The 26096-nt window shown below is 43.7% G+C and overlaps 2 protein-coding genes across 2 annotated transcripts in view; both read right to left on the reverse strand.

The window, feature by feature from the left end:
- Nucleotides 1-9986, reverse strand: part of LOC115174568 (serine/threonine-protein phosphatase PP1-beta catalytic subunit) — a 29169-nt gene extending 19183 nt beyond the window's left edge. The window contains exons 1-8 of the mRNA XM_029733231.1: nt 9895-9986; nt 3184-3315; nt 2452-2682; nt 1644-1748; nt 1501-1572; nt 1280-1431; nt 1059-1193; nt 871-971 (exon numbers count right to left, since the gene is read on the reverse strand). Coding sequence (XP_029589091.1) covers nt 871-971; nt 1059-1193; nt 1280-1431; nt 1501-1572; nt 1644-1748; nt 2452-2682; nt 3184-3315; nt 9895-9946 — 980 coding nt within the window. The 5' untranslated portion in view covers nt 9947-9986. The remainder of the gene's footprint in view (nt 1-870; nt 972-1058; nt 1194-1279; nt 1432-1500; nt 1573-1643; nt 1749-2451; nt 2683-3183; nt 3316-9894) is intronic.
- A 106-nt stretch (nt 9987-10092) lies between these two features.
- LOC115174567 (phospholipase B1, membrane-associated) overlaps nt 10093-26096 on the reverse strand; it is a 31343-nt gene continuing 15339 nt past the window's right edge. Inside the window, exons 27-42 of the mRNA XM_029733230.1 lie at nt 25626-25697; nt 25335-25412; nt 25063-25123; nt 24759-24817; nt 19219-19286; nt 19027-19070; nt 18325-18427; nt 18054-18105; nt 17711-17791; nt 17513-17578; nt 17265-17359; nt 17066-17147; nt 16739-16843; nt 16535-16630; nt 16233-16307; nt 10093-10884 (exon numbers count right to left, since the gene is read on the reverse strand). Of these exons, the coding sequence (XP_029589090.1) occupies nt 10618-10884; nt 16233-16307; nt 16535-16630; nt 16739-16843; nt 17066-17147; nt 17265-17359; nt 17513-17578; nt 17711-17791; nt 18054-18105; nt 18325-18427; nt 19027-19070; nt 19219-19286; nt 24759-24817; nt 25063-25123; nt 25335-25412; nt 25626-25697 (1404 nt within the window). The 3' untranslated portion in view covers nt 10093-10617. The remainder of the gene's footprint in view (nt 10885-16232; nt 16308-16534; nt 16631-16738; nt 16844-17065; nt 17148-17264; nt 17360-17512; nt 17579-17710; nt 17792-18053; nt 18106-18324; nt 18428-19026; nt 19071-19218; nt 19287-24758; nt 24818-25062; nt 25124-25334; nt 25413-25625; nt 25698-26096) is intronic.

Below are 26096 nucleotides of genomic sequence, written 5' to 3' on the forward strand. Positions count from 1 at the left end.
AACCATCTATGCATTCTCACAGGCATACAGTAAAAGCAATGTCCAAACAGTCAGTCTTCAGCAATGGAAGCAGGTTCAGTGGATAAGAAGAGAGGCTGGTGTGGGGGTGGAAGGGCTCGATTCAAAACCAACAGGCATTTGGAACACCCATTTGTGAGCCCTTTGAGTTAGTACACACGATCTTAACTGTACTAGTACTTCTCTGTACGCAATACATGCCCCGTGTGTATATACCGTCACTTTGTATGGTTCTGATAATATGCATTTGTACAAGTACTTTCAAAGTAATTTTTGTTAATACTTCATTAGTGTCCGCATAAAGAGAACATTGAGTCCAACAGGGTGAAAATGACATTCTCCAAACTCACTAGGAGGCTAAACCATTCCCCTCAGTTACTGTAGCCAAAATGTGGGAGGAAAATGGCATGTTATTAGTAATATCGTGAGAAGGTTGCATTAGCAGGGAAAATGCGAGGGTCTGGAGGTAAAGAACCCACCTCACTCAAATAAAAAGCTATACTTTTTACTATGTTTGAAGGCAGAAAAGCGTCCGTTCCAAACGTGTTGCCCCTTTCCATAAAAGTTTTGTATCGTATTGCTGCACCTTAACCTGAGCAACACATTTCATAGCATTGAAAAACCACAAGTCACTTACATTATGAATAAAAATACCAACAAACAAGCAAAAAAAAACAAACGTTCACAGCAAAGATTTTATGTTTTACATATATATGAAAGAGGTGAGTGGGGGTCAGGGGGGGCTAGAGCGCTTCCTATAGATGGGAGGGAGGGGACAGGACATTGCAGGGGACAGCAGGGGTAAGGGTGCGAGGAGGATGCGTGACGGGGGGGGGGGGGCCAGACGCTCACCTCTTCTTGGGGGCTTGGGCAGTACGGGGCGGGGTTACGGGGCGTCCCGAGTTCACCCCTCCATACTGGTACTTAGCTTTTTTCTCTGACGGCTTCAAAATCTGAGAGAGAGAAAGTATTAATACTCAGTGCGTTTCCAGCACTGGGAGACTCATCCACAGTAACTGTGTTTACGTGTGTGTTCTCACCTGAAAGGAACACATGAGGGACTCGTCAACGCTCATCATGCCCCCAGCGTTATCAAACTCCCCGCAGTAGTTGGGAGCCGAGAACAGCGTCACCAGCTGCCGTTTGGCAAAAAACTCATAGCCGTCCTCAACAACCTTCAAGTACAGAACAACACTTGAGTTAATGAACCTTCTTTAGAGATGCATCCTAATGAACATAGCCCTCATACATTAGGCTCTACCTGGTGGGCTCTGCAGATGAGGTCCAGGTCGTGGCGGTTGAGGAACTTGCTGACCACGTCGGCCCCGAAGGTGAAGGAGACGCCCCGGTCGTTTTCCCCCCAGCCCTGCACGTCTTTGTCTGGATCCGACCACAGCAGATCACACAGCAGGCCTAGCACAGAGAGAGTGCAGTCAGAGCCACCACAAATACAGCACATGTACCACACACACGTTTACACACCTGTGTCAGGGACATCGGTTGGCCTCATGATGCGTCGAATTTGCTCCATGGACTGTAGATCAGGAGAGAGACCTGAGGAAGAGGGATGATTGAATTAATACATTTCATAGAAACATAATTGATAGAAAAGCACCCACACATACCTCCATGGCAGCAGAAGATCTTCTCATCGATTATAGCGGCGATGGGCAGACAGTTGAAGCAATCTGTGAAGGTCTTCCACAGCTTTATGTTGAATCTGCGTTTGCCTGGGGAACACAACATAGAAAGACATGGAATTACACTGAGTATATAAAACATTAAGAACACCTGCTCTTTCCATGACACCAGGTGAAAGCTAGGATCCCTTACTGATGTCACTTGTTAAATCCACTTCAAATCAGTAGATGAACAGGAGGAGACAGGATGAATGTAGCTTTTTTTTTTAGCCTAGAGACAATTGAGACTGGATTGTTTGTGTGCCATTCAAAGGGTGAATGGGCAAGACAAAAATATTTAAGTGCCTTTGAATGGGGTATGGTAGGTACCAGGCTCACCGGTTTGAGTGTGTCAAGATTGGAGACGCTGCTGGGTTTTTACTGCTAACACTGCTGGGTTTATAACGCTCAACAGTTTCTCGTGTGTATCAAGAATGGTCCACCACCCCAAAGATATCCAGCCAACTTGACAACTGTGGGAAGCATTGGAGTCAACATGCGCCAGCATCCCTGTGGCACACTTTCAACACCTTGTGGAGTACATGCCCAGATGAATTGAGGCTGTTCTGAGGGGGTGCAACTCAATATTAGGAAGGTGTTCCTAATGTTTGGTATACTCAGTAGAGAACACAAAACCATTGCCATTATGAATTCCATTTGTGTGTTGGCCCTTTCCACAAAAGGTGCCGCAGACACTGAGAAAGATAACCGATTCAGCGTGTGTGTGTGTGAGAGACACTGCTTTCTGTCTTACACTCGTCATAGAAACCGTAGATGCGGTTGATGGAAGCACACTCGTGGTTGCCTCTGAGTAGGAAGAAGTTCTCGGGGTATTTGATCTTGTAGGCCAGCAGTAGACAGATGGTCTCCAGGGACTGCTTGCCTCGGTCCACGTAGTCTCCCAGGAACAGGTAGTTAGCCTCTGGCGGGAAGCCCCCGTACTCAAAGAGCCGCAGCAGGTCTGTGTACTGGCCATGGATATCACCTAGTGGGAGATAGACAGCAGAGAGGTTATGATACAACAATTATTTTAGGTTTTCTTTAACCAGGCTAGTCACATTGAGATTGACATAGCCTGGACACTTGTCAGGAGTGGAGAGTGAGCTTGATCCAGATTGTCCTTGCTGGAAGGGAGATGGCCCCATCCTGCAGAGCCGCAGACATTTGAGGGAGACACACACCACTTACATCCTACTGCTCTACTCACTGATTTAGGCCTATGTCTCTCCAATGTATTATCCTATCCTCTCCTTTCTCTCTGACATGTTGGTTTAAAGACAACTGTGTGTGGCGGGGATGCCCTTTTCACAGTCATGTAAATTCACAAACATTAGGCCTGTCTTTATTCAGACAGCTTATATTTTTCTAACCCTGGTATGTCTCATACATTTCTCATATGCTATTTGTCCTCTCAGGGAGAAAGAAAGAGGGCCCAGGAGTAAGGATATAGCAGTAGGAAGGAAGAGGAATAATTCATTTTACTGACCGCAGATTTTGAGCGGAGCCTCCAGCTCCAGTAGAATGGGCTGACTGAGGAAGATCTCCCGGGACTTGATGCACAACCCCCGCACCTCCGCCTCCGTCATCTGGACTATCTTCCCTGGACGACATCCTCGCACTTGAGGAGAGAAAAACGTGGTTGTGATTGATCGCCCTGAGTCATGACCCTTCTCTCCATTTTAAATCGTGCTGGCTTTAAATGTGTAATGTGCTTTTCATTGTCTTCAAACCAGTGCAGAGTGCGCAACCACTTAAAGTGGCAATCTGCTGTTGAAACAAAGTGTTCACCCCACCTGTTTCAGTAAACAGCTGAAGCACAGGGCTGGAGAAGTGTTACCAGTCAAATTCATAGACAGTAGGGTTGTCCCGACGAAAAAAACATCTTTGTCGACATGTTTTAAAAAAGAACATGTACACTACCGTTCAAAAGTTTGGGGTCACTTAGAAATGTCCTTGTTTTCCATGAAAACATACATGAAATTAGTTGCAAAATGAATAGGAAATATAGTCAAGACATTAGCAAGGTTATAAATAATGATTTTTAATTGAAATAATTGTGTCCTTCAAACTTTTCTTTTTTCAAATAATCCTCAATTTGCAGCAATTACAGCCTTGTAGACCTTTGGCATTCTAGTTGTCAATTTGTTGAGGTAATCTGAAGAGATTTCACCCTATGCTTCCTGAAGCACCTCCCACAAATTGGATTGGCCTGATGGGCACTTCTTACGTAACATACGGTCATCAAGCTGCTCCCAAAACAGCTCAATAGGGTTGAGATCCGATGACTATAATGGAGTGGCCAGCACAGACAGAATACCAGCTGACTGCTTCTTCCCTAAATAGTTCTTGCATAGTTTGGAGCTGTGCTTTGGGTCATTGTCCTGTTGTAGGAGGAAATTAACTCCAATTAAGCGCCGTCCACATGGTATGGCGTTGCAAAATGGAGTGATAGCCTTCCTTCTTCAAGATCCCTTTTACCCTGTACAAATCTCCCACTTTACCACCACCAAAGCACCCCCAGAACATCACATTACCTCCACCATGCTTGACAGATGGTGTCAAGCACTGCTCCAGCATCTTTTCATTTTTTCTGCATCCAACAAATGTTCTTCTTTGTGATTCAAACACCTTAAATTCATCTGTCCATAACACTTTTTTCCAATCTTTCTCTGTCCAGTGTCTTTTCTTTTTATTGGCCAGTCTGAGATATGGATTTTTCTTTGCAACCACCGCGGAGTCCCCTCTTCACTGTTGACGTTGAGACTGGTGTTTTGCGGGTACTATTTAATGAAGCTGCCAGTTGAGGACTTGTGAGGCTTCTCAAACTACACACTAATGTACTTGTCCTCTTGCTAAGTTGAGCACTGGGGCCTCCTGGATTCAAACCAGGGTGTCTGTAGTGACGGCTCTAGCACTGAGATGCAGTGCCTTACACCGCTGCGCCACTTGGGAGCCCACAAATAGATTGGCTAATACTTTTCAGGGAGTCACTGGGTGACTTAGGCAAGCTCCCTGCTTGTGGTCTGGATGGAATTGAGTTGGGATTAAAGATGCACATTTCAGTCAATTTTGCTGCCGAGCAAACTAATTTCCGTGCCGAGTAACTGACCCTCATTGTCAGAATTTTTTTCTTTTTTTAAAACAGTAAAATGACGTGACCAACAGAAAATACTATGCATGCATACAAGGAACTGCCATTTTTCATTAAGAGCTTAATGGAAACATGCAACAACAGCAAGCCTATCGTCAGCTAATAAAATGTTATTTTCAAACATTTGTTTGAAAAAAACATTCTAAACAGCGCACCTAATGTGAGGAGTTCCATATGTGACAGATAAAAATCTCTTTTAGATACTTAGAAAGAGGGGGAATCTAATAGCAACCACTTGGATGATGGGTTGCTAATATGACTGGGATTGTACATTTGGCTTCTGGAAAAACAAAGAAAGTTCATTTAAAAAAAACAATAGAACAGGAGAGAAAGGCTGGTTGATGGCACAATGAAGTCCCTATAAAATAATTGCCTCCATGTTTCCATAGTGGGATTTTGGCTAGGCTACTTTGAAGCAAGGTAAGAAATGATGCTAAGCTACAGGACTGTTTTGCTAGCACAGACTGGAATATGTTTCGCGATTCCTCCGATGGCATTGAGGAGGACACCACATCAGTCATTGGCTTCATCAATAAGTGCATCGATGACGTCGTCCCCACAGTGACCGTACGTACATACTAGAGGTCGACCGATTATGATTTTTCAACGCCGATACCGATTACTGGAGGACCAAAAAAAGGCGAATAAATCAGCCAATATTTATTTATATATAAAAAAATATGTGCCATGTAAAAAAGCTAACGTTTAAGTTCCTTGCTCAGAACATATTCCCAGTTAAGAAGTTTTAGGTTGTAGTTATTATAGGAATAATGACGCGTTGACTATTTCACTTTATACCATTTGTATTTCATATACCTTTGACTATTGGATGTTCTTATAGGCACTTTAGTATTGCCAGCCTAATCTCGGGAGTTGATAGGCTTGAAGTCATAAACAGCACTATGCTTCAAGCATTGCTAAGAGCTGCTGGCAAACGCAGTAATGTGCTGTTTGAATGAATGCTTACGAGCCTGCTGCTGCCTACCACCGCTCAGTCAGACTGCGCTATCAAATATTAAACCATAAACTTAATTATAATATAATAAACACACAGAAATATGAGCCTTTGGTCATTAATATGGTCAAATCCGGAAAGTATCATTTCGAAAACAAAACATTTATTCTTCCCGTGAAATACAGAACCGTTCCGTATTTTATCGAACGGGTGGCAACCCTAAGTCTAAATATTGCTGTTACACTGCACAACCTTCAATGCTATGTCATAATTATGTAAAATTCTGGCAAATTAATTACGGTCTTTGTTAGGAAGAAATGGTCTTCACACAGTTTGCAACGAGCCGTGCGGCCCAAACTGCTGCATATACCGACTCTGCTTGCACTGAACACAAGAGAAGTGACACAATGTCCCTAGTTAATATTGACTGCTAACATTCATTTATTTATTTAAACTAAATATGCAGGTAAAAAAAAAAGATACTTCTGTGTATTGATTTTAAGAAAGGCATTGATGTTTATGGTTAGGTACGATTGTGCTTTTTTCGCGAATGCACTTTTGTTATATCACCACCCGTTTGACGAAGTTGAAGTAGGCTGTGAGTCGATGATAAATTAACAGGCACCGCATTGATTATATGCAACGCAGGACAAGCTAGATAACCTAGGAATATCAACAACCATGTGTAGTTAACTAGTGATTATGTGAAGATTAAACTTATCTTATAAAATATAATCAATGCTAGCTAGCAACTTAGCTTGGCTCCTTGCAGCCACAAGGTCATTTTGATGCTGCACTCGTGTAACAGGTGGTCAGCCTGCCACGCAGTCTCCTTGTGGATTGCAATGTAATCGGCGTCCCCCTAATTAAATCCGCCATGCCGATTAATCGGTCGACCTCTAGTACATACCCCAACCAGAAGCCACGGATTACAGGCAACATACACATTGAGCTAAAGGCTGGAGCTGCCGCTTTCAAGGAGCTGGAGTCTTATAAGAAATCCCGCTATGCCACCTGACGAACCATCAAACAGGCACAGCGTCAACACAGGACTAAGATCGAATCGTACTACACCGGCTCTGATGCTCGTCGGATGTGGCAGGGCTTGCAAACCATTACAGACTACAAAGGGAAGCACAGCCGAGAGCTGCCCAGTGACACGAGCCTACCAGACGAGCTAAACTACTTCTATGCTTGCTTCGATGCAAATTTCACTGAAACATACACGAGAACACTAGCTTTTCCGGAAGACTGTGTGATCACGCTCTCCTTTAAACAGGTCAACATTCACAAGGCCGCAGGGCCAGACGGATTACCAGGACGTGTACTGCGAGCATGCGCTGACCAACTGGCAAATGTCTTCACTGACATTTTAAACCTCTCCATGTCCGAGTCTGTAATACCAACATGTTTTAAGCAGACCATCATAGTGCCTGTGCCCAAGAACACTAAGGCAACCTGCCTAATTGACAACCGACCCATAGCACTCACGTCTGTAGCCATGAAGTGCTTTGAAAGGCTGGTTATGGCTCACATCAACACCATTATCACAGAAACCCTAGACCCACTCCAATTTGCATACCACCCCAACAGATCCACAGATGATGCAATCTCTATTGCACTCCACACTGCCCTTTCCCACCTGGACAAAAAGAACACCTATGTGAGAATGCTATTCAATGACTACAGCTCAGCATTCAACACCATACTGCCCTCAAAGCTCATCAATGAGCAAAGAACCCTGGGTCTAAACACCTCCCTCTGCAACTGGATCCTGGACTTACTGACGGGCCGCCCCCAGGTGGTAAGGGTAGGTAACAACACATCCACCACATTGATCCTCAACACAGGGGCCCCTCAAGGGTGCGTGCTCAGTCCCCTTCTGTACTCCATGTTCACTCATGACTGCACGGCCAGGCACAACACCGTCATCAAGTTTGCCGATGACACAACAGTGGTAGACCTAATCACCGACAACGAAGAGACAGCCTATAGGGAAGTCAGAGACCTGGCTGTGTGGTGCCAGGACAACACGCTCTACCTCAACATGATCAAGATAAAGGAGATGATTGTGGACTACAGGAAAAAGAGGACCAGAAACACCCCCATTCTCATTGACGGGGCTGCAGTGGAGCAGGGTTAAGAGCTTCAAGTTCCTTGGTGTCCATGCACACCAAGACAGTCGTGAAGAGGGCACGACAAAACCTATTACCCCTCAGGAGACTGAAAAGATTTGGCATGAGTCCTCAAAAGGTTCTATCATCGAGAGCATCCTGACTGGTTGCGTCACTGCCTGGTATGGCAACTGCTCAGGCTTCGACCGCAAGGCACTACAAGAGGGTAGTACGAACGGCCCAGTACATCACTGGGGCCAAGCTTCCTGCCATCCAGGACCGCTATACCAGGCGGTGTCAGAGGAAGGCCCTAAAAAGACTCCAGCCACCCTAGTCATAGACTGTTCTCTCTGCTACCGCACGGCAAGCGGTACCGGAGCGCCAAGTCTAGGTCCAATAGGCTTCTAAACAGAGTTGATAGCCTGCCCACTGGGAGGTGCGCTAGTTGAGATTTAGAAATAAAATAGTAGCTATTTTTAATCGTAGCCATCAAAACAGTTTAAACACATGATTGCTATTAGAATTTGTTGCGCAATGACTGGGCTTATAAAAGCACTTTCCACTCCAGTACCAGCATTTTTAGGAACTGCTTCCACACTGTCTGACAGGTGATAGGCTATTCCCTTCCTAAAACTAGGCTTTGTATGCTTTGCACATGTGACAAATAAGATACACAAGGACCAATGTAAAACTACACACACACCAATTTTATTCCACACAATTATGCAAATTAACCTACAGACTGGTAAAATGTATTTTCCAGGGCTAACCAATTAAAGGTTACCCATTAACATCCCTAATTGGGATTTTTCAAAGGCTTGCAATTTCAGTTCAGCAATGTGCTGAACTGAATAGAACAGGTGGTTGTCACTTTTGCTAAGTGTTCCAAGTGGGACAGTGTCACGAAAAGGTGTTTGATGGCAAAATATACAGTGTGTAATATCAGGTTGACTGTGGTCTTCAACATCTCCTTGAAATTCACCTTGGCTGTTTCGAAATGTATTGTGTTTATATGAAAAAAAGCAATCCAGACAAAACATGCTTTCATGTAGGCTGAAGTGTGACATCTTCCATAGGTGATTTCAGTCCAGAAAATAAAACGCTCGGGTGGGTACATACCAAACCAACATTGAAAGCGGTTTGTAAAATTACTAACTAGCTACAGATGCGAAACTGAGTAGACATCAATGGCAGGTTAAATCAATGTTGTGACTGCTCGAGTTGACGCATACTAGCTAACTCGGGGTTTTCTGTGTTATTGCTATCTATAACGTTCCACATAGACATATGACTAAGTTAGAGGCATTCTTACTTCACTAACAACGTAATCGACCATATACAGCCCTGCGTTGAAAACCAATGTGAATGTTGTTAGTTAGCTAGCTTAACTAACTGACTACCTACCTAGCAACACGGACAGAGAGGGGTGTGTGTTCCCGCTGGCAAAGCCCCCTCTCATCAATGTTTAAAAGCTAACGCTAGTGCCTAACGAGCTAAAAAGATATGTGCATATATATATAAATAACATCCCTGTCCTGCGCTAGGCAAAGAGTATTTAACTAGCTAATTTCGTAATCTAGAGTAACGTTTGCTTGCTTGCTTGATCATATATATCTACTGTAACACACCGCGTTAGCTAGCATAACACAAATCAAACGTGGCAGCATACATTTATATTCAAACAGATGTTGCCTTTTTGGCAAATTAACTAACTAGTTACAGTTAAATGGTAGTTACCTAAACAGGGCATAACACAGTTAGCTAAAGTCACTAGTTTGTTGAACCACTCTCCCAGTCCCACCTTTCTCCTCTGACGCGCTAACGTTAGCTAGCTAGCAAAGTCAACTGGCGTCACCAAATATGATTTTACATTCGTTCTTCGACACCTGAAAATGACATAAAATGATGTTACATCCTTTTTATTTGCTTTCCCCACCAGATAACCACAAGGTTAATTGCAAAACAAAAATAGCATACCTTCAAGCAATCGAGAGATGATGCTGTCAACGTTGAGCTCGCTTTCCGCCATTTTCTTTGAAACACGAAAAACTACTACGCAGAGAGAACTACGTCGTGCTCACCAGCAGAGGGCGTGGTCTACTACTGTACAAACTGTATAGTTTATTTTGGTTCACTCAGGCTTTCTGGCTTTCGGCAAAGATTTGTAAGCAGCAGTACGGTACGAGCTTTTTTTATTTTATTTTATTTGGGGGTACAAAACATTTTGCAGGTAGCTTTCTTTTCAGTTTCATTGAAGCTGACCTGCCTGCAGACAAAGTACATTCTAAGTTTATTAACATCATTTGAGGATATCCATTACTTTTATTGTGACCCCTCTATCATAGCTCTATCAAATATTAACATGGTGAGACAACTTGTTGTGTACCCTCAATAAAATACCCCCTTTTCTCCCTTTGTTAATCTCCATGGACAATGGCTCCAATTTCTATTGCAATGGGCTTGGGTTACGCTGACCTATTCATCCTGGTAATTCATAGGGGCTCACATGATGCAATTGAATGCCAACATTTCTCTTGAAATACCCAATGACATAGTTACTGACAATTTAACCATTTTGGTTGATACAAAGCTAAGTTATTGTCCATGCCACCTACATGCTTTTGACACTGTATTTGCACATTCAAACTTATAGAATAAAATCTCTAGAAAAAAGTATTTGTTATCTGTTGTTGAATATCATTAGAAACCAGTTCCTTTCATCTCAACCTCTTTCTCTCCCATTTTCCTCTTATTCCGCCGTTCTCTGCAGGACATGAGTAGCCATGTAATTCCCCAGCCGATCAGTAAGCCAGTGACGCCCAGCAACACGGGCACCCACACAGGTATGGAGGAGTCACACTGGGGCACAGGGCTGGGGATGGTGGTGTTAGTGACTGGGACAGGCGTGGTGGTGGTAACAGGTGGACTCGGGAGGCTATTGACCTTAGTGAAGATGAAGGGTTGATTCTAAAGGAGAGAGCAAATTTCAGTTCAGGGGAAACTAACCTGATCATAGATCTTCCTCTGAGACATTGTAAGAAGTAGCTTTCAGTAGGTGATATGACTAAAATGGTCTGCTGCTCAACCAACACACTCGACAACCCACATGCACTGTCAAGTAAGCCGACAACTGACTCACTGATTGCCAATTCAGCCAACACCTGACCAACCCCGCTGAAAAAAAACAGCATAGACCAACATGCATTTCAAGCTGGTCCTTGCTTGTCTATGCTGATCCATACTGGTCTGTGCTGGTCAAGCTGGTCTGGCCAGAATAGTCTAGCTAGGGATGGGCAACTTTGATTGGGGTGGGGGCCACAAAAAAATCTGAGCTCATCCTAAGGGGCTCCACTCTTGACACCGGAGATAAGTTTTGGATTTAATTTCCTTCTTCAAGGCCCGTAGAGAAATGTTGCAATTTTAAAGCAAGTTTGCTTCAATTCTGCCCATTTTGCCATGGGGTGGAGAGAAGATATTGCAATTTTATAACTAACTTCATGCAATTCTACTCATTTCACCATTTGAGTATTTTACTATTCTAACACTAAACAGTAAGTTGAGACGCTGAGTACATTTTTTAATTGATATATATATATATATACATACATACACACATACATACATACATACATACATACATACATACATACATACATACATACATACATACATACATACATACATACATACATACATACATACATACATACATACATACATACATACATACATACACACACAGTACCTGTCAAAAGTTTGGACACCAATTCATTCAAGGATTTTTCTTTATTGTAATATGTTCTACATTGTAGAATAATAGTGAAGACATCAAACCTATGAAATAACACATATGGAATCATGTAGTAACCAAAAAAGGGTTAAACAAATCAAAATATATTTTAGATTTTAGATTCTTCAAAGTAGCCACCCTTTGCCTTGATGACAGCTTTGCACACTCTTGGCATTCTCTCTACCAGCTTCACCTGGAATGCTTTTCCAAAAGTCTTGAAGGAGTTCCCACATATGCTGAGCACTTGTTGGCTGCTTTTCCTTCACTCTGCGGTCCAACTCATCCCAAACCATCTCAATTGGGTTGAGGTCGGGTGATTGTGGAGGCCAGGTCATCTGATGCAGCACTCCATCACTCTCCTTCTTGGTCAAATAGCCCTTACAGAGCATGGAGGTGTGTTGGGTCAATGTCCTGTTGCAAAACAAATTATTGTCCCACTAAGTAAAAAAACAGATGGGATGGAGTATCGCTGCAGAATCCTGTGGTAGCCATGCTGGTTAAGTGTGCCTTGAATTCTAAATAAATTATAGACAATGTCACCAACAAAGCACCCCCACACCATCACACCTCCATGCTTCACGGTTGGAACCACACATGCAGAGATCATCCGTTCACCTACTCTGCGTCTCACAAAGACATGGCAGTTGGAACCAAAAATCTCACATTTGGACTAATCAGACCAAAGGACAGATTTCCACCGATCTAATGTCCATTGCTTGCGTTTCTTGGCCCATGCAAGCCTCTTCTTCTTATTGGCGTCCTTTAAATCAAGGGGGAGAGCACACAATGCATATAGTCCGGGTAACCATTTGGTTACCTGTTCAGGAGTCTTATGGCTTGGGGGTAAAAACTGTTGAGAAGCCTTTTTGTCCTAGACTTGGCACTCCGGTACTGCTTGCCATGTGGTAGTAGAGAGAACAGTCTATGACTGGGGTGGCTGGGGTCTTTGACAATTTTCAGGGCCTTCCTCTGACACCGCCTGGTGTAGAGGTCCTGGATGGCAGGCAGCTTTGCCCCAGTGATGTGCTGGGCCGTACGCACTACCCTCGGAAGTGCCTTGCGGTCGGAGGCCGAGCAATTGCCATACCAGGCAGTGATGCAACCGGTCAGGATGCTCTTGATGTTGCAGCTGTAGAACCTTTTGAGGATCTCAGGACCCATGCCAAATCTTTTTAGTTTCCTGAGGGGGAATAGGCTTTGTCGTGCCCTCTTCACGACTGTCTTGGTGTGTTTGGACCATTCTAATTTGTTGTTGATGTGGACACCAAGGAATTTGAAGTGCTCAACCTGCTTTAGTAGTGGTTTCTTTGCAGCAATTTGACCATTAAGGCCTGATTCACGCCCGAGTCTCCTATGAACAGTTGATGTTGAGATGTGTCTGTTTCTTGAACTCTGTGAAGCATTTATTTGGGCTCCAATTTATGAGGCTGGTAACTCTAACGTATCCTCTGCAGCAGAGGTAACTCTGGGTCTTCCTTTCCTGTGGTGGACTGCACTTGAAACTTTAAAAATTCTTGTCATTTTCCAGATTGACTGACCTTCATGTTTTAAAGTAACGATGGACTGTTGATTCTCTTTGCTTATTTGAGCTGCTCTTGCCATAATATGGACTTGGTCTTTTACCAAATAGGGCTATGTTCTGTAAACCACCCCTACCTTGTCACAACACAACTGATTGGCTCAAATGCATTAAGAAGGAAAGACATTCCACAAATTAACTTTTAAGGCACACCTGCATTCCAGGTGAATACCTCATGAAGCTCATTGAGAGAATGCCAAGTGTGTGCAAAGCTGTCATCAAGGCAAAGCGTGGCTACTTTGAAGAATCTCAAATATAAAATATATTTTGATTTGTTTAACACTTACTGCATGATTCCATGTGTTATTTCATAGATTTGATGTCTTCACTATTATTCTACAATTTAGAAAATAGTAAAAAATAAAGAAAAACCCTTGAATGAGTAGGTGTGTCCAAATTTTTGTCTGGTACTGTATATATATTTAGATTTTTGGGGGGGAAATCGATCCGCAGCCTACAAAAGTTGCCCATCCCTAGTCTAGCTGGTCAAGCTGGTCTGACCAGCAGGGTCTAGCTGGTTCATAGATTGTATATATACTGTAAATGGATAAAGCCATTGATCACGTGACACCATTCATTCCTATGTGGAGACTCAATAGCGCATTTGAAGCCAAGGGGAAGATCTCAATTGCACACTCCTCGCATCCTCTCTCCTTGTGTCGTTCTAAAAACACATTGGAGGAGAAGGTCAGCGGGGAGGGACCTCTGTCTTTCTCATCCAATGTGTTTTGAGTAGGAGATGAGGAGAGAGGACACGAGGAGTATGCCTTTGAATCTTCCCATAGAAGTAGATTTTTAGCTTAAGATGGTGTCTCATAGAGACATAAATGCGCAGATTGAGCTTGTCCAGGAAGTGACGTTGCTTGAGCTAGTCCAGGAAGTGACGTTGCAGGCTAGGTCAGTGCTGCCCCCTCTCATTGAGGATCTCAAGTTGAAGGCCGACCAGGCCGACCGGGGTACTGCAGGTTGCTGGTAGAAGCTAAATTATATTTCTAAAGGTGCAATATGCTTAAATCGCTCCGCAATTTCCTGGTTGCTAAAATTCTAATAGTAAATTTTATTTCATTTTTTGGGGCAAAACAAGCAGTCATTGTGTAGAGAATCATTGTACCATCTAAACCGGTGTGAAATATATTTTCCATATCCCAAAATATTTTATTTTCAGCTGTTTGAAGCTGGTGTACAAAACCGAAAATAAAAGATGCAAAAACTAAACTTAAGAACGGGAAGCATAGAAATAGAACATATCTACTGCTTCATAGACTTGCTTTCAATGACAATGACAAGTCACCCAAAAAGTTACATATTGTAGCTTTAATGTCTGAGATTTTAAATAATTGGTTCAAGAACATACACTATATATACAAAAGTATCTAGACACTCCTTGAAATGAGTGGATTTGGCTATTTCGGCAAAACCTGTTACTGAAATGTGTATAAAATCAAGCACACCGCCATGCAATCTCCATAGACAAACATTGGCAGTAGAATGGCCTTAATGAAGAGCCCAGTGACTTTCAACATGGCACCATCATAGGATAATCTAGAAAAAAGAAACGCACACCTATAAAGGCGAGGTGCTGGCTAGCGGAGTAGAAAACTTGGCCATGATTACAAACACCTGTGTGTCTCTTGACACTATATAAATGACTCATCTCGCAGTGTTTGTGATGATACCCTGATGAAGACAGCTTTGCTGTCGAAACGTTGGTTATTACATTTTTTGCATCTGAGCTCTTAGAGTGTGCGGCTTTCCCTTATTTTCTAACCATCATAGGATAAACCTTTCCAACAAGTCAGTTCATCAAATTTCTGCCCTGCTAGAGCTACCCAGGTCAACCTTAAGTGCTGAACTGTAAGTGCTGAAGCGCACAGCGCTTAAAAATTGTCTGTCCTCAGTTGCAACACTCACTACAGAGTTCCAAACTGCCTCTGGAAGCAACGTCAGCACAATAATTGTTCGTCATTTAAATGGCAGAGCAGCCGCACACAAGACTAAGATCACCATGCGCAATGCCAAGCATCTGCTGGAGTGGTGTAAAACTCGCCGCCATTGGACTCTGGAGCAGTTGAAACGCGTTCTCTGGAATGAGTAATCACGCTTCACTATCTGCCAGTCCGACGGATGAATGGGTTTTGGCGATGCCAGGAAAACGCTACCTGCCCGAATGCATAGTGCCAGCTGTAAAGTTTGGCGGAGGAGGAATAATGGTTTGGGGCTGGTTTTCATGGTTTGGGCTAGGCCCCTTACTTCCAGTCTAGGGAAATCTTATCGCTTCAGCATACAATGACATTCTAGACTATTCTGTGCTTCCAACTTTGTGGCAACAGTTTGGAGAAGGCCCTTTCCTGTTTCAGCATGACAATGCACAAAGCGAGGTCCATACAGAAATGGTTTGTTGAGATCGGTGTAGAAGAACTTGACTGGCCTGCACATAGCCCTGACCTCAACTACATCGAACACCTTTGGGATGAATTCGAACACCGACTGCGAGCCAGGCCTAATTGCCCAACCTCACTAATGCGCTTATGGCTGAATGGAAGCAAGTTCCCTCAGCAATGTTCCAATTTCTAGTAGAAAGCCTTCCCAGAAGAGTGGAGGCTGTTATAGCAGTAAAGGGTGGACCAACTCCATATTAATGTTGAAGTTGGACAAGCAGGTGTCCACATACTTTTGGTCATGTAGTGCACAGCTGGTCTAATAGAAGCAAGTATTGGCACCATGATTGTCTTACAAAGAAAACAACAGCCTGCAGTACCGTGGTCGCCCTTGAACTTCTGGGCTTCTATGAGAGGGGGCAGTCATTCTCCCCTGAGCTTTTCACAAAGGCTGGTCACCAGCGAAACCAGTACTAGTCACCAGCATATGCTGGTCTATGCAGTTTTTTTCAGCAGGGAAACTTTTCCCCAATAAATGTTGTATTCATGTCATGTGCATTCAGCATACCTCAGAGGGGCAGTTGATCTTGGTGCGGTCGTATGTGAAGTTGTTGTAGACCTGCTTCATGCCCACTGGCTCCAACTGTGAAAACAAAACAATACCGCTGTCAGACCACAAACCTACACAAACCTATATGCCTGGAAATACACTGACCATAGAGCTCATGTGTTTTGAGTTATGCCTCAGAGTGCTCTATATGTAGCCTGGTCCCAGATCTGTGGGTGCTGTCTTGAAAATGAACATGGGGAGTTGGCAAGACAGCACGAACAGATATGGGACCACACTACTCTTTATGTGGCTGTCCTTACCATGTTGTTCCAGAGAGCAATGGCCATCTCAGCGTGTGCTCGCTCACTGATGTGGAAACAGTCCACTGAGAAGAAACTCAGGTCAGGCTTCCCAATCTGAGGAGACAAGAGAACGCAGTGTCAGTGTGTGTGTTTGTGCGGGCTTGTGCATACATGCATGCATACATGTGTGTGTGTGTGTGTGTGCAGTTAAACCACACTCACCCCAATGAAAGGGACAAATGCGTTTTGTAAGTAGGGTTGAACGACTACAGTGAAGTCCTCTCGCCCATCATAGCGCCCCCCAGAAACCAGTCGTTCAGTCTCGATCTGGACAGAAGCACAGAGAGGGTAGAGAGAACAAAGAGACACTGTTAAGTATTGTAGAATTGTGTCGGATTGATCTGATCACATCGAATCCCTGTATCTTTATCTGTGGAACTTATGTATCTCTGAGTAACACACTTTACATGACACATTGGAGCATTGGCAAAGACCCTCCAAATCCCAGTTGTTTTAAGACTGGTAGTTCAGACCTTGTTCTGCACTTACCTGGTACTCCTGGTTGATCCGCCTAACCTCTGTGAGCTCAGGGGAATTCTCTTCAGGGTTCAAAATGCAGGGGCAAGCATTCCTGTGCAAAACAAAGACACGTGAGAGGAAACATTCTGAATATACACATTCTACCGACATATGGTGCAGTGGGTGTAGCTGCTGTCTTCGTGGGGAAATGGGGCGGTTCCATACAAACCTCTGTACGAGGTTGCAGACCAGATCGTTCTTCCTGACACTCCTCAACGGATTCATTTCCAGAACCTCGATAACATTGACCATTACCCTCGGTACCTTAGCGAGAGAGATGGAGGGAGAGAGAAAAGAGGGGTGAAAGATGGCCTGATATTTGGCTTTGGATCTTTAGATTCTGCAAATGATCCTCGTTGAGTAAGTACAGGCTTTCACCGATAACAGATCTCCATTACCAAGCTGTCCATCACTTACCTCTTTGTACAGCATGTCCAGGCTCAACATCAGATTCTCACTGTAGTTCTTGGGTGTAAGGTTGTTCTGTGTAAAGAAGAGCATACAGTAAATAACGCTATTTTTAACACTACCACAGTTCCCCAATGTGCAAAAGAATTATTAAGATTGTAATACTTCTGTGTGTCTTTTGTTTGACTTTAAGATAAGAATACATACATGGTCCATGCAATAATCACACAGATCCCTGGCACCAACTAGTAAGGTCACTAGCTTCCAATCCTGTTCAAAATTCACCTTCTGTGTGGAAGACGAAGGGATACAATGAGAAGAGAAAAAAATAGCTATAGATGATCATACACTTATATAATACAACGATATGTAATTATGCTTACTAACTGAGTCCAGTATAACTATTCAACACATTGAAGAGGCTGCGTCCCAAATTGAAACCGATTCTCCATGCGGTGCACTACTTTTGACCGGGGCCCATAGAACTCTGGTCAAAAGTAGAGCACTATGTATGGAAGTGGTGCCAATGGGACATAGACCAGAGTCTCACCTTGTCATCTTTCATGGCCTTGATGAGAGCTTGGACTTGGGCTGCGATGTCACTACAAGAGACATTTGTTAAAATGTGGTGTTTATTATGCCTTTATTCAAATGAGAAGAAAAGACAGGAGAAACGGAGGGGGAGGTGATAGGCTAGCAGCCAGAGCTGCTGGAAATGAAAGGATGACACAAAAAAAGAGGATGGGAAATAGATTGACAGGAAAAAAAGGACAGTGAGTGGACGAAGGAACAGAGAGGTCTAAACTTAGCTCTCTACTCACAAGGCCATGGCTCCAGGCACCGCCATGTTGAAGCCGTTACTCTGCAGAAAGCCCTGACCCTTGGAGAATCCCTGGAGGGAAGGGTTGAATTTCTTCAGGATGTCTGAGAGAGAAAGAGAGATGGGAAATACTTATTGGCTTATTCTGGTAAAGCACACAGACATTTCAGTATCAAATGGTCCCTTTTAGCTAAACTACAGAGAGGGTGCTGGATGAAGAATGTTTCCTCTATACAAGGAGGCTGCACTCCAAAGGAATGTCATGATATCATGTGCTGAGACCGCCATCTTGTGGATATGTGGAATGCTGCAATGCACAAGATCATGGGACAGATGATGTCATGTCTTGTGCACTGGGTGTTCATTGAAGTCTTTCTCCAAAGATGTGACAGAAATGGGTCCTATGTGAAATCATCAGTGTGGGGAAGCTACTCTGAAAATATAGCGTAGCAAGCTACAATTTACTTCACACCGGAAGAAGTTAAGAAACATATAGTTTACTTAACTTTTCAAAAGTAGCTCACTACATCCAAACTGTGAGTAAAAAAAGGCATACCTTAATCTGAAATGCCATAGACTACAAATTGCAAGAATAGATCACTCTGGAGTCCGAATTTGTAATTTATCTTACTAAACACAAAAAAACGAGTTTTCCTTTAAGATGAGCCAATAGGATCAGTGACAAGAGGAAATAGTGACTCACTTGGTAGTGTGGTGACAGTGTCCAAGGTCTGATCTCCTCCGATACTGCAGAAATGCGCACACATTTAGTCAATTTCACTGTTGACAATTGTTAAAAAGCAGTATGGCAGTGTCAATGTGCACTGCAAGTGGTCCATAACGTGTATGCTGTGTAGTTTGACTATTTTTCCGCATGATTCATTACAGTAGGTACCTCCATGACACTCCTTTATACTGCGTGTTGAGTTGCAACACGTTCTTTGCCTTGGCTCCAACTGCTGCCTGCAAACAGATGACAAAAGGCAAATAAACAACCCATCATGTAACAAATACACTGTATCCTCTCAGCACAAAGGATAATATAAAAGTCAGACACAAGCATGTACTGCTGGTACATTCGTATGCATATGAATACACTTGACTTGCACAAACACTTCGAACATCAATGGGGCATCACTAATGCCAAACGACTCCCTGATAACAAATGATTAGATGGTTCATATCAGGGTTTTTCTTGTTCAAAAAGTGGCTTAGCTGGTGGGCGTGGCAGGGGGCATGGCGATATTCCAAGATGGCGTAGCAGTGCGGACGTGTTTGTTGTTGTCCCATGTAAATTTGTTTTTTTTCATATACATTTCAATATATTTCAACCTTTTTTTCCATTTTTAAATTAAATATACCTTCCAGCAACCCGCCTCACCCAGTGTGATACGGATCTGCTATTTTTAGACCTTATAGCTAGAACCTCCATCAGAAGCTAGCCATCAGAAGCTAACCACCTAATTAGCTAGTTAGTCACTGTTAGCCACTGCTTTAGCTCAGACACCAGCCGCTTTTAGCCTGGATAATAACTGCCAGTCTGCACAGCGCGATATCAACCCTGAGCATATTGGACTGCTTTTGTACACTACATCACCGGATTCCTGCCGTAAGCTCTGAACCATTACACTGGATCATCCCAGCTAGACTAGCTTCGGCCCAGCCCCGAAGCTAGTCTTGAGCCAGGCCCATCTCCCGGCCTGCTCAGTGGACCCTATGATCACTCGGCTACACAGCTGATGCCTCCCGGACCCTTCACTAACACGACTTGAAGCAACTACATCACCGGATTCCTGCCGTGAGCTCTGGACCTTTGCACCGGATGCACCGGAGTGACTATAGTGGCTAACGCCCTTGTCCCGAAGCTAGCACCAGTTAGCCTCGAGCCAGGTGCATCTCCCGGCTAGCAAACTAAATTACTCCAGCTACAATACCTATTTTGCCAATTGCCATGGACCCTTTGTCGACAAGGAGTCCCGCCGATCCATCACGACTGGTCTGCCGATGTAATTCCGTCCGATGTGCCCTCAACCGGCCTTTGCCGGACGTCGGTGATGCCCTTGTCCCGAAGCTAGCACAAGTTAGCCTCGAGCCACGCACATCACCTGGCTAGTGTAGTAACAACTACCTAACGGCTTCCCTGTCTCATCTATTGCTGTTCACTGGACCCTATGATCACTTGGCTACATAGCTGATGTCTGCTGGACTGTTCATTAATCACGGTACTCCATTTTGTTTATCTGTCGGCCCCTGCCTGGAACTCAGGCCCTGTGTGTAGTTAACTGACCCTCTCTGCCCATTCATCGCCATTTTACCTGTTGTTGTTGTCTTAGCTGATTAGCTGTTGTTGTCTTACCCATTGTTGTCTTAGCTAGCTCTCCCAATCAACACCTGTGATTGCTTTATGCCTCGCTTTATGTCTCTCTCTAAAGTCAATATGCCTTGTATACTTTTGGTTAGGGTAGTTATCATTGTTTTATTTTACTGCGGAGCCCCTAGTCCTACTCAACATGCCTCAGATAGCTCTTTTGTCCCACCTCCCACACATGCGGTGACCTCACCTAGCATAACTAGTGCCTCCAGAGATGTAACCTCTCTTATCGTCACTCAATGCCTAGGTTTACCTCCACTGTACCCACACCCTACCATACCCTGTCTGTACATTATGCCCTGAATCTATCCTCCCACGCCCAGAAATCTGCTCCATTGATTCTCTGTTCCCAACGCACTAGACAACCAGTTCTGATAGCCTTTAGCTGTACCCTCATCCTACTCCTCCTCTGTTACTCGGGTGATGTAGAGGTTAACCCAGGCACTGTGTGTCCCCAGGCGCTCTCATTTGTTGACTTCTGTAATAAAAGCCTTGGTTTCATGAATGTTAGCATCAGAAGCCTCCTCCCTAAGTTTGTTTTACTCACAGCTTTAGCACACTCCACCAACCCTGATGTCCTTGCCGTGTCTGAATCCTGGCTTAGGAAGGCCACCAAAAATTCTGAAATTTCCGTCCCCAACTACAACATTTTCCATCAAGATAGAACTGCCAAAGGGGGAGGAGTTGCAATCTACTGCAGAGATAGCCTGCAAAGTTCTGTCATACTTTCCAGGTCTATGCCCAAACAGTTCGAGTTTCTAATTTTAAAAATTAATCTCTCCAGAAATAAGTCTCTCACTGTTGCCACCTGTTATAGAACCCCCCTCAGCTCCCAGCTGTGCCCTGGACACCATATGTGAATTGATTGCCCCCCATCTATCTTCAGAGTTTGTTCTGTTAGGTGACCTAAACTGGGATATGCCTCCTACAATCTAAGCTAGATGCCCTCAATCTCACACAAATGATCAAGGAACCCACCAGGTACAACCCTAAATCTGTAAGCATGGGCACCCTTATAGATATTATCCTGACCAACTTGCCCTCCAAATACACCTCTGCTGTTTTCAATCAGGATCTCAGCGATCACTGCCTCATTGCCTGAATCCGTTATGGGTCCGCTGTCAAACGACCACCCCTCATCACTGCCAAATGCTCCCAAAAACACTTCTGCAAGCAGGCCTTTCTAATCGACCTGGCCCGGGTATCCTGGAAGGATATTGACCTCATCCCGTCAGTAGAGGATGCCTGGTTGCTCTTTAAAAGTAATTTCCTCACCATCTTAAATAAGCATGCCCCTTTCCAAAAATGTAGAACTAAGAACAGATATAGCCCTTGGTTCACTCCAGACCTGACTGCCCTCGACCATCACAGAAACATCCTGTGGCATACAGCACTAGCATCGAATAGGCCCCGCGATATGCAACATTTCAGGGTAGTCAGGAACCAATACTCACAGTCAGTTAGGAAAGCAAAGGCTAGCTTTTTCAAACAGAAATTTGCATCCTGTAGCTCTAACTCCAAAAAGTTTTGGGACACTGTAAAGTCCATGGAGAATAAGAACACCTCCTCCCAGCTGCCCACTGCACTGAGGCTAGGAAACACTGTCACCACTGATAAATCCACGATAATCGAGAATTTCAACAAGCATTTCTCTACGGCTGGCCATGCTTTCCTCCTGGCTACCCCAACCCTGGCCAACAGCTCCGCACCCCCCCCCCAGCTTCCTATTTCCTATCAGCTTCCTATTTCGCAACAAAGCCTCCTTCACTCATGCTGCCAAACATACCCTCGTAAAACTGACTATCCTACCGATCCTCGACTTCGGCGATGTCATTTACAAAATAGCCTCCAACACTCTACTCAGCAAACTGGATGCAGTATATCACAGTGCCATCTGTTTTGTCACCAAAGCCCACCACTGCGACCTGTATGCACTCGTCGGCTGGCCCTCGCTACATATTCGTCGCCAAACCCACTGGCTCCAGGTCATCTATAAGTCTTTGCTAGGTAAAGCTCCGCCTTATCTCAGCTCACTGGTCACCGTAGCAACACCCACCCGTAGCACATGCCCCAGCAGGTATATCTCACTGGTCATCCCCAAAGCCAACACCTCTTTCGGCCGCCTTTCCTTCCAGTTCTCTGCTGCCAATGACTGGAACGAATTGCAAAAATTGCTGAAGTTGGAGACTTATATCTCCCTCACTAACTTTAAGCATCAGCTATCTGAGCAGCTTACCGATCGCTGCAGCTGTACACAGCCCATCTGTAAATAGCCCATCCAACTACTTACCTCATCCCCATATTGTTTTTATTTACTTTTTTGCTCTTTTACACACCAGTATTTCTACTTGCACATCATCATCTGCACATCTGCACTCCATCTGATCATCTGCACTCCAGTGTTAATTTGCTAAATTGTAATTACTTCTCTACTATGGCCTATTTATTGCCTACCTCCTTTCTCAATTAGCACACACTGTATATAGATTTTTCTATTGTGTTATTGACTGTACTTTTGTTTATCCCATTTGTAACTCTGTGTTGTTGTTTTTTGTTACACTGCTTTGCTTTATCTTGGCCAGGTTGCAGTTGTAAATGAGAACTTGTCCTCAACTGGCCTACCTGGTTAAATAAAGGTAAAGAAGAATGAGCTAGATCAGACATCAGCGTGGCTACATTTTAGAGAACATTTTAGAGACCCTCATCTTGGCGCTGTGGAGAAATTTGAGCATTTTTGTGGGCTATACTCAGCCTTGCCTCAGGATGGTAAGTTGGTGGTTGAAGCTATCCCTCTAGTGGTATGGGGGCTGTGCTTTGGCAAAGTGGTTGGGGTTATATCCTGCCTGTTTGGCCCTGTCTGGGGTTATCGTCGGATGGGGCCACAGTGTCTCCTGACCCCTCCTATCTCAGCCTTCAGTATTTATGCTGCAGTAGTTTATGTTTCGGGGGGCTAGGGTCAGTCTGTTATATCTGGAGTATTTCTCCTGTCTTATCCGGTGTCCTGTGTGAACTTAAGTATGCTCTCTCTAATTCTCTCTTTCTCTGTTTCTTTCTTTCTCTCTCTCGGAGGACCTGAGCCCTAGGACCATGCCTCAGGACTACCTGGGATGATGACTCCTTGCTGTCCCCAGTCCGCCTGGCCGTGCTGCTGCTCTAGTTTCAACTGTTATGCCTGCGGCTATGGAACCCTGACCTGTTCACCGGATGTGCTACCTGTCCCAGACCTGCTGTTTTCAACTCTCTAGAGACAGCAAGAGCAGTAGAGATACTCTCAATGATCAGCTATGAAAAGCCACCTGACATTTACTCCTGAGGTGCTGACTTGTTACACCCTCGACAACTACTGTGATTATTATTATTTGACCATGCTGGTCATTTATGAACATTTGAACATCTTGGCCATGTTCTGTTATAATCTCCACCCGGCACAGCCAGAAGAGGACTGGCCACCCCTCATAGCCTGGTTCCTCTCTAGGTTTCTTCCTAGGTTTTGGCCTTTCTAGGGAGTTTTTCCTAGCCACCGTGCTTCTACACCTGCATTGCTTGCTGTTTGGGGTTTTAGGCTGGGTTTCTGTACAGCACTTTATATCAGCTGATGTAAGAAGGGCTATATAAAATACATTTGATTTTGATTTATGTTAATTTCCAGCAATTCTACAAATTTGTATTTTGCTCAAACATAATAACAAAATGAATATTGCTAAATTCATTGTTTTTGGAATCTTTAATTCTCCCTGACTGTCTATCTTTTATTTAGGTGATTGTTAGTTCCCAAAGATGATATTATAAAAAAAATAGGTCCATTCTCTTTTCTACATACTTTGTATCTGGTTTTAGTCGTTTAAGTTTACACTTAAAGCGTTTTTCAACCCTAAAAGGAATTTCCCCAAAATTGCACAAAGTGTTTTTTTTTTTACACTGTTTGGACTTTTAGGGCCAGCCCAAGGTTTACAATGGCATAAAAATCCTTGGATATGTCAGAAAATTTGCTATCAGCACATTCAGATTGTGCTTGTAAAATAGAACACACACACACACACACACCAACATAAACACTCTCTTACAGTGTTTGAGTCTCCCAGTGCTGCCACCACCTTGATGTCTCCTGGTCGCAGCTTATGAACTGGGGACAGAGGAACAGATTGATACATAAACACAAATACACCAGCATCTCTTTACTTTCCATTGTCCATAATGTTACAACAAATTAATCATACACTGTTTGGTTTCGACACCTATCTCAGACACGTTGTGTTTTTGGTGTTGTGAGGGGGTTGGACAAATGTCATGCAACCAGATCATTGGCCTTCCCTCAGTCATGCACTTCCTCTTATGAAACCTTGTCACCTCTTACTACACTTCTCTCACCTGATGTAGGCACAGAGGTGGATGGAGCAAAATTCCCACAAGAGAAGTCACTTCCCCAGTTCTGGGAGAGAAGACAGACAACACATTGACAGATGAATGTGAGACAGTATTGTCAAATATTTAATACCTAAATTAACTATGAACACACTGCTGTAATAACAGTTATCATTACTCCTCTATCACTTTAAAGTTTCGACTTGGTCCACCTTATCTACACATCTAAATTTTTTTACTGGAAGGCACAGAGATTTACACCTGGAATGGTGGCCTACCGTAATTGGTGGAGGTGTTGGGGTGGGTTCCTCATAGGTGTAGTTGCTGTTGACATAGGTCCGCACGAATGGTGAGGTCTTGGGGGAAGACGGAGACACAGTTGTATCAGCTAAACATATAGTACTATCAAAACTTTATATTCATGAATTGACATGTTATAATTGCACTCTTTTCTGTAAAACTCCAAAAGGGTGACCAAAATATCTCAGTAAATGCAATGAAATAAAGTGAAGACGTCACAGTAGTTCTATAGTTCCGACAATTGTAAACATATTGTCATAATACTGTACCTTAGAGGGGCATTTCACAGGGATAACGTCATTAAAGTCCTGTTGAGCAGTCTTCTTGCCCAGAGGCTCCAGCTAGTGGGACACAAAAGCAACAAGAATAATTCAGCAACATGTCAGAGAATTGAAAAGAACTGGGATGATTGTATTATAGCTTGCATTTCAACTCAAGGTGTTATTTGTGTCTCAATTTTGTGAATCTTCCTTTATGTCCCTCAGTGCAACACAGTGTTGTGTTTTGGGTAGTGACAGTCATTTTGGGTAGTGGCCCATTCAAGGCAACATGCTACAGATCAATTACATCAGGCTGGTTTAGACACAGGATAATTAGCTAGATTGTTATTAATGTAGTCGTATAAAGTTGTCATTTACAATCAACAATGTAGTTATGAATACAAGTGGGTCGGATTTTCATTTTGTCTAAAAGTAGCCATACGCCGTAGCTAATGAGTAACGTTCATAAAAGAGGTTCAG

The sequence above is a fragment of the Salmo trutta genome, chromosome 35, assembly GCF_901001165.1.
Source record: "Salmo trutta chromosome 35, fSalTru1.1, whole genome shotgun sequence".
NCBI lineage: Eukaryota > Metazoa > Chordata > Actinopteri > Salmoniformes > Salmonidae > Salmo > Salmo trutta.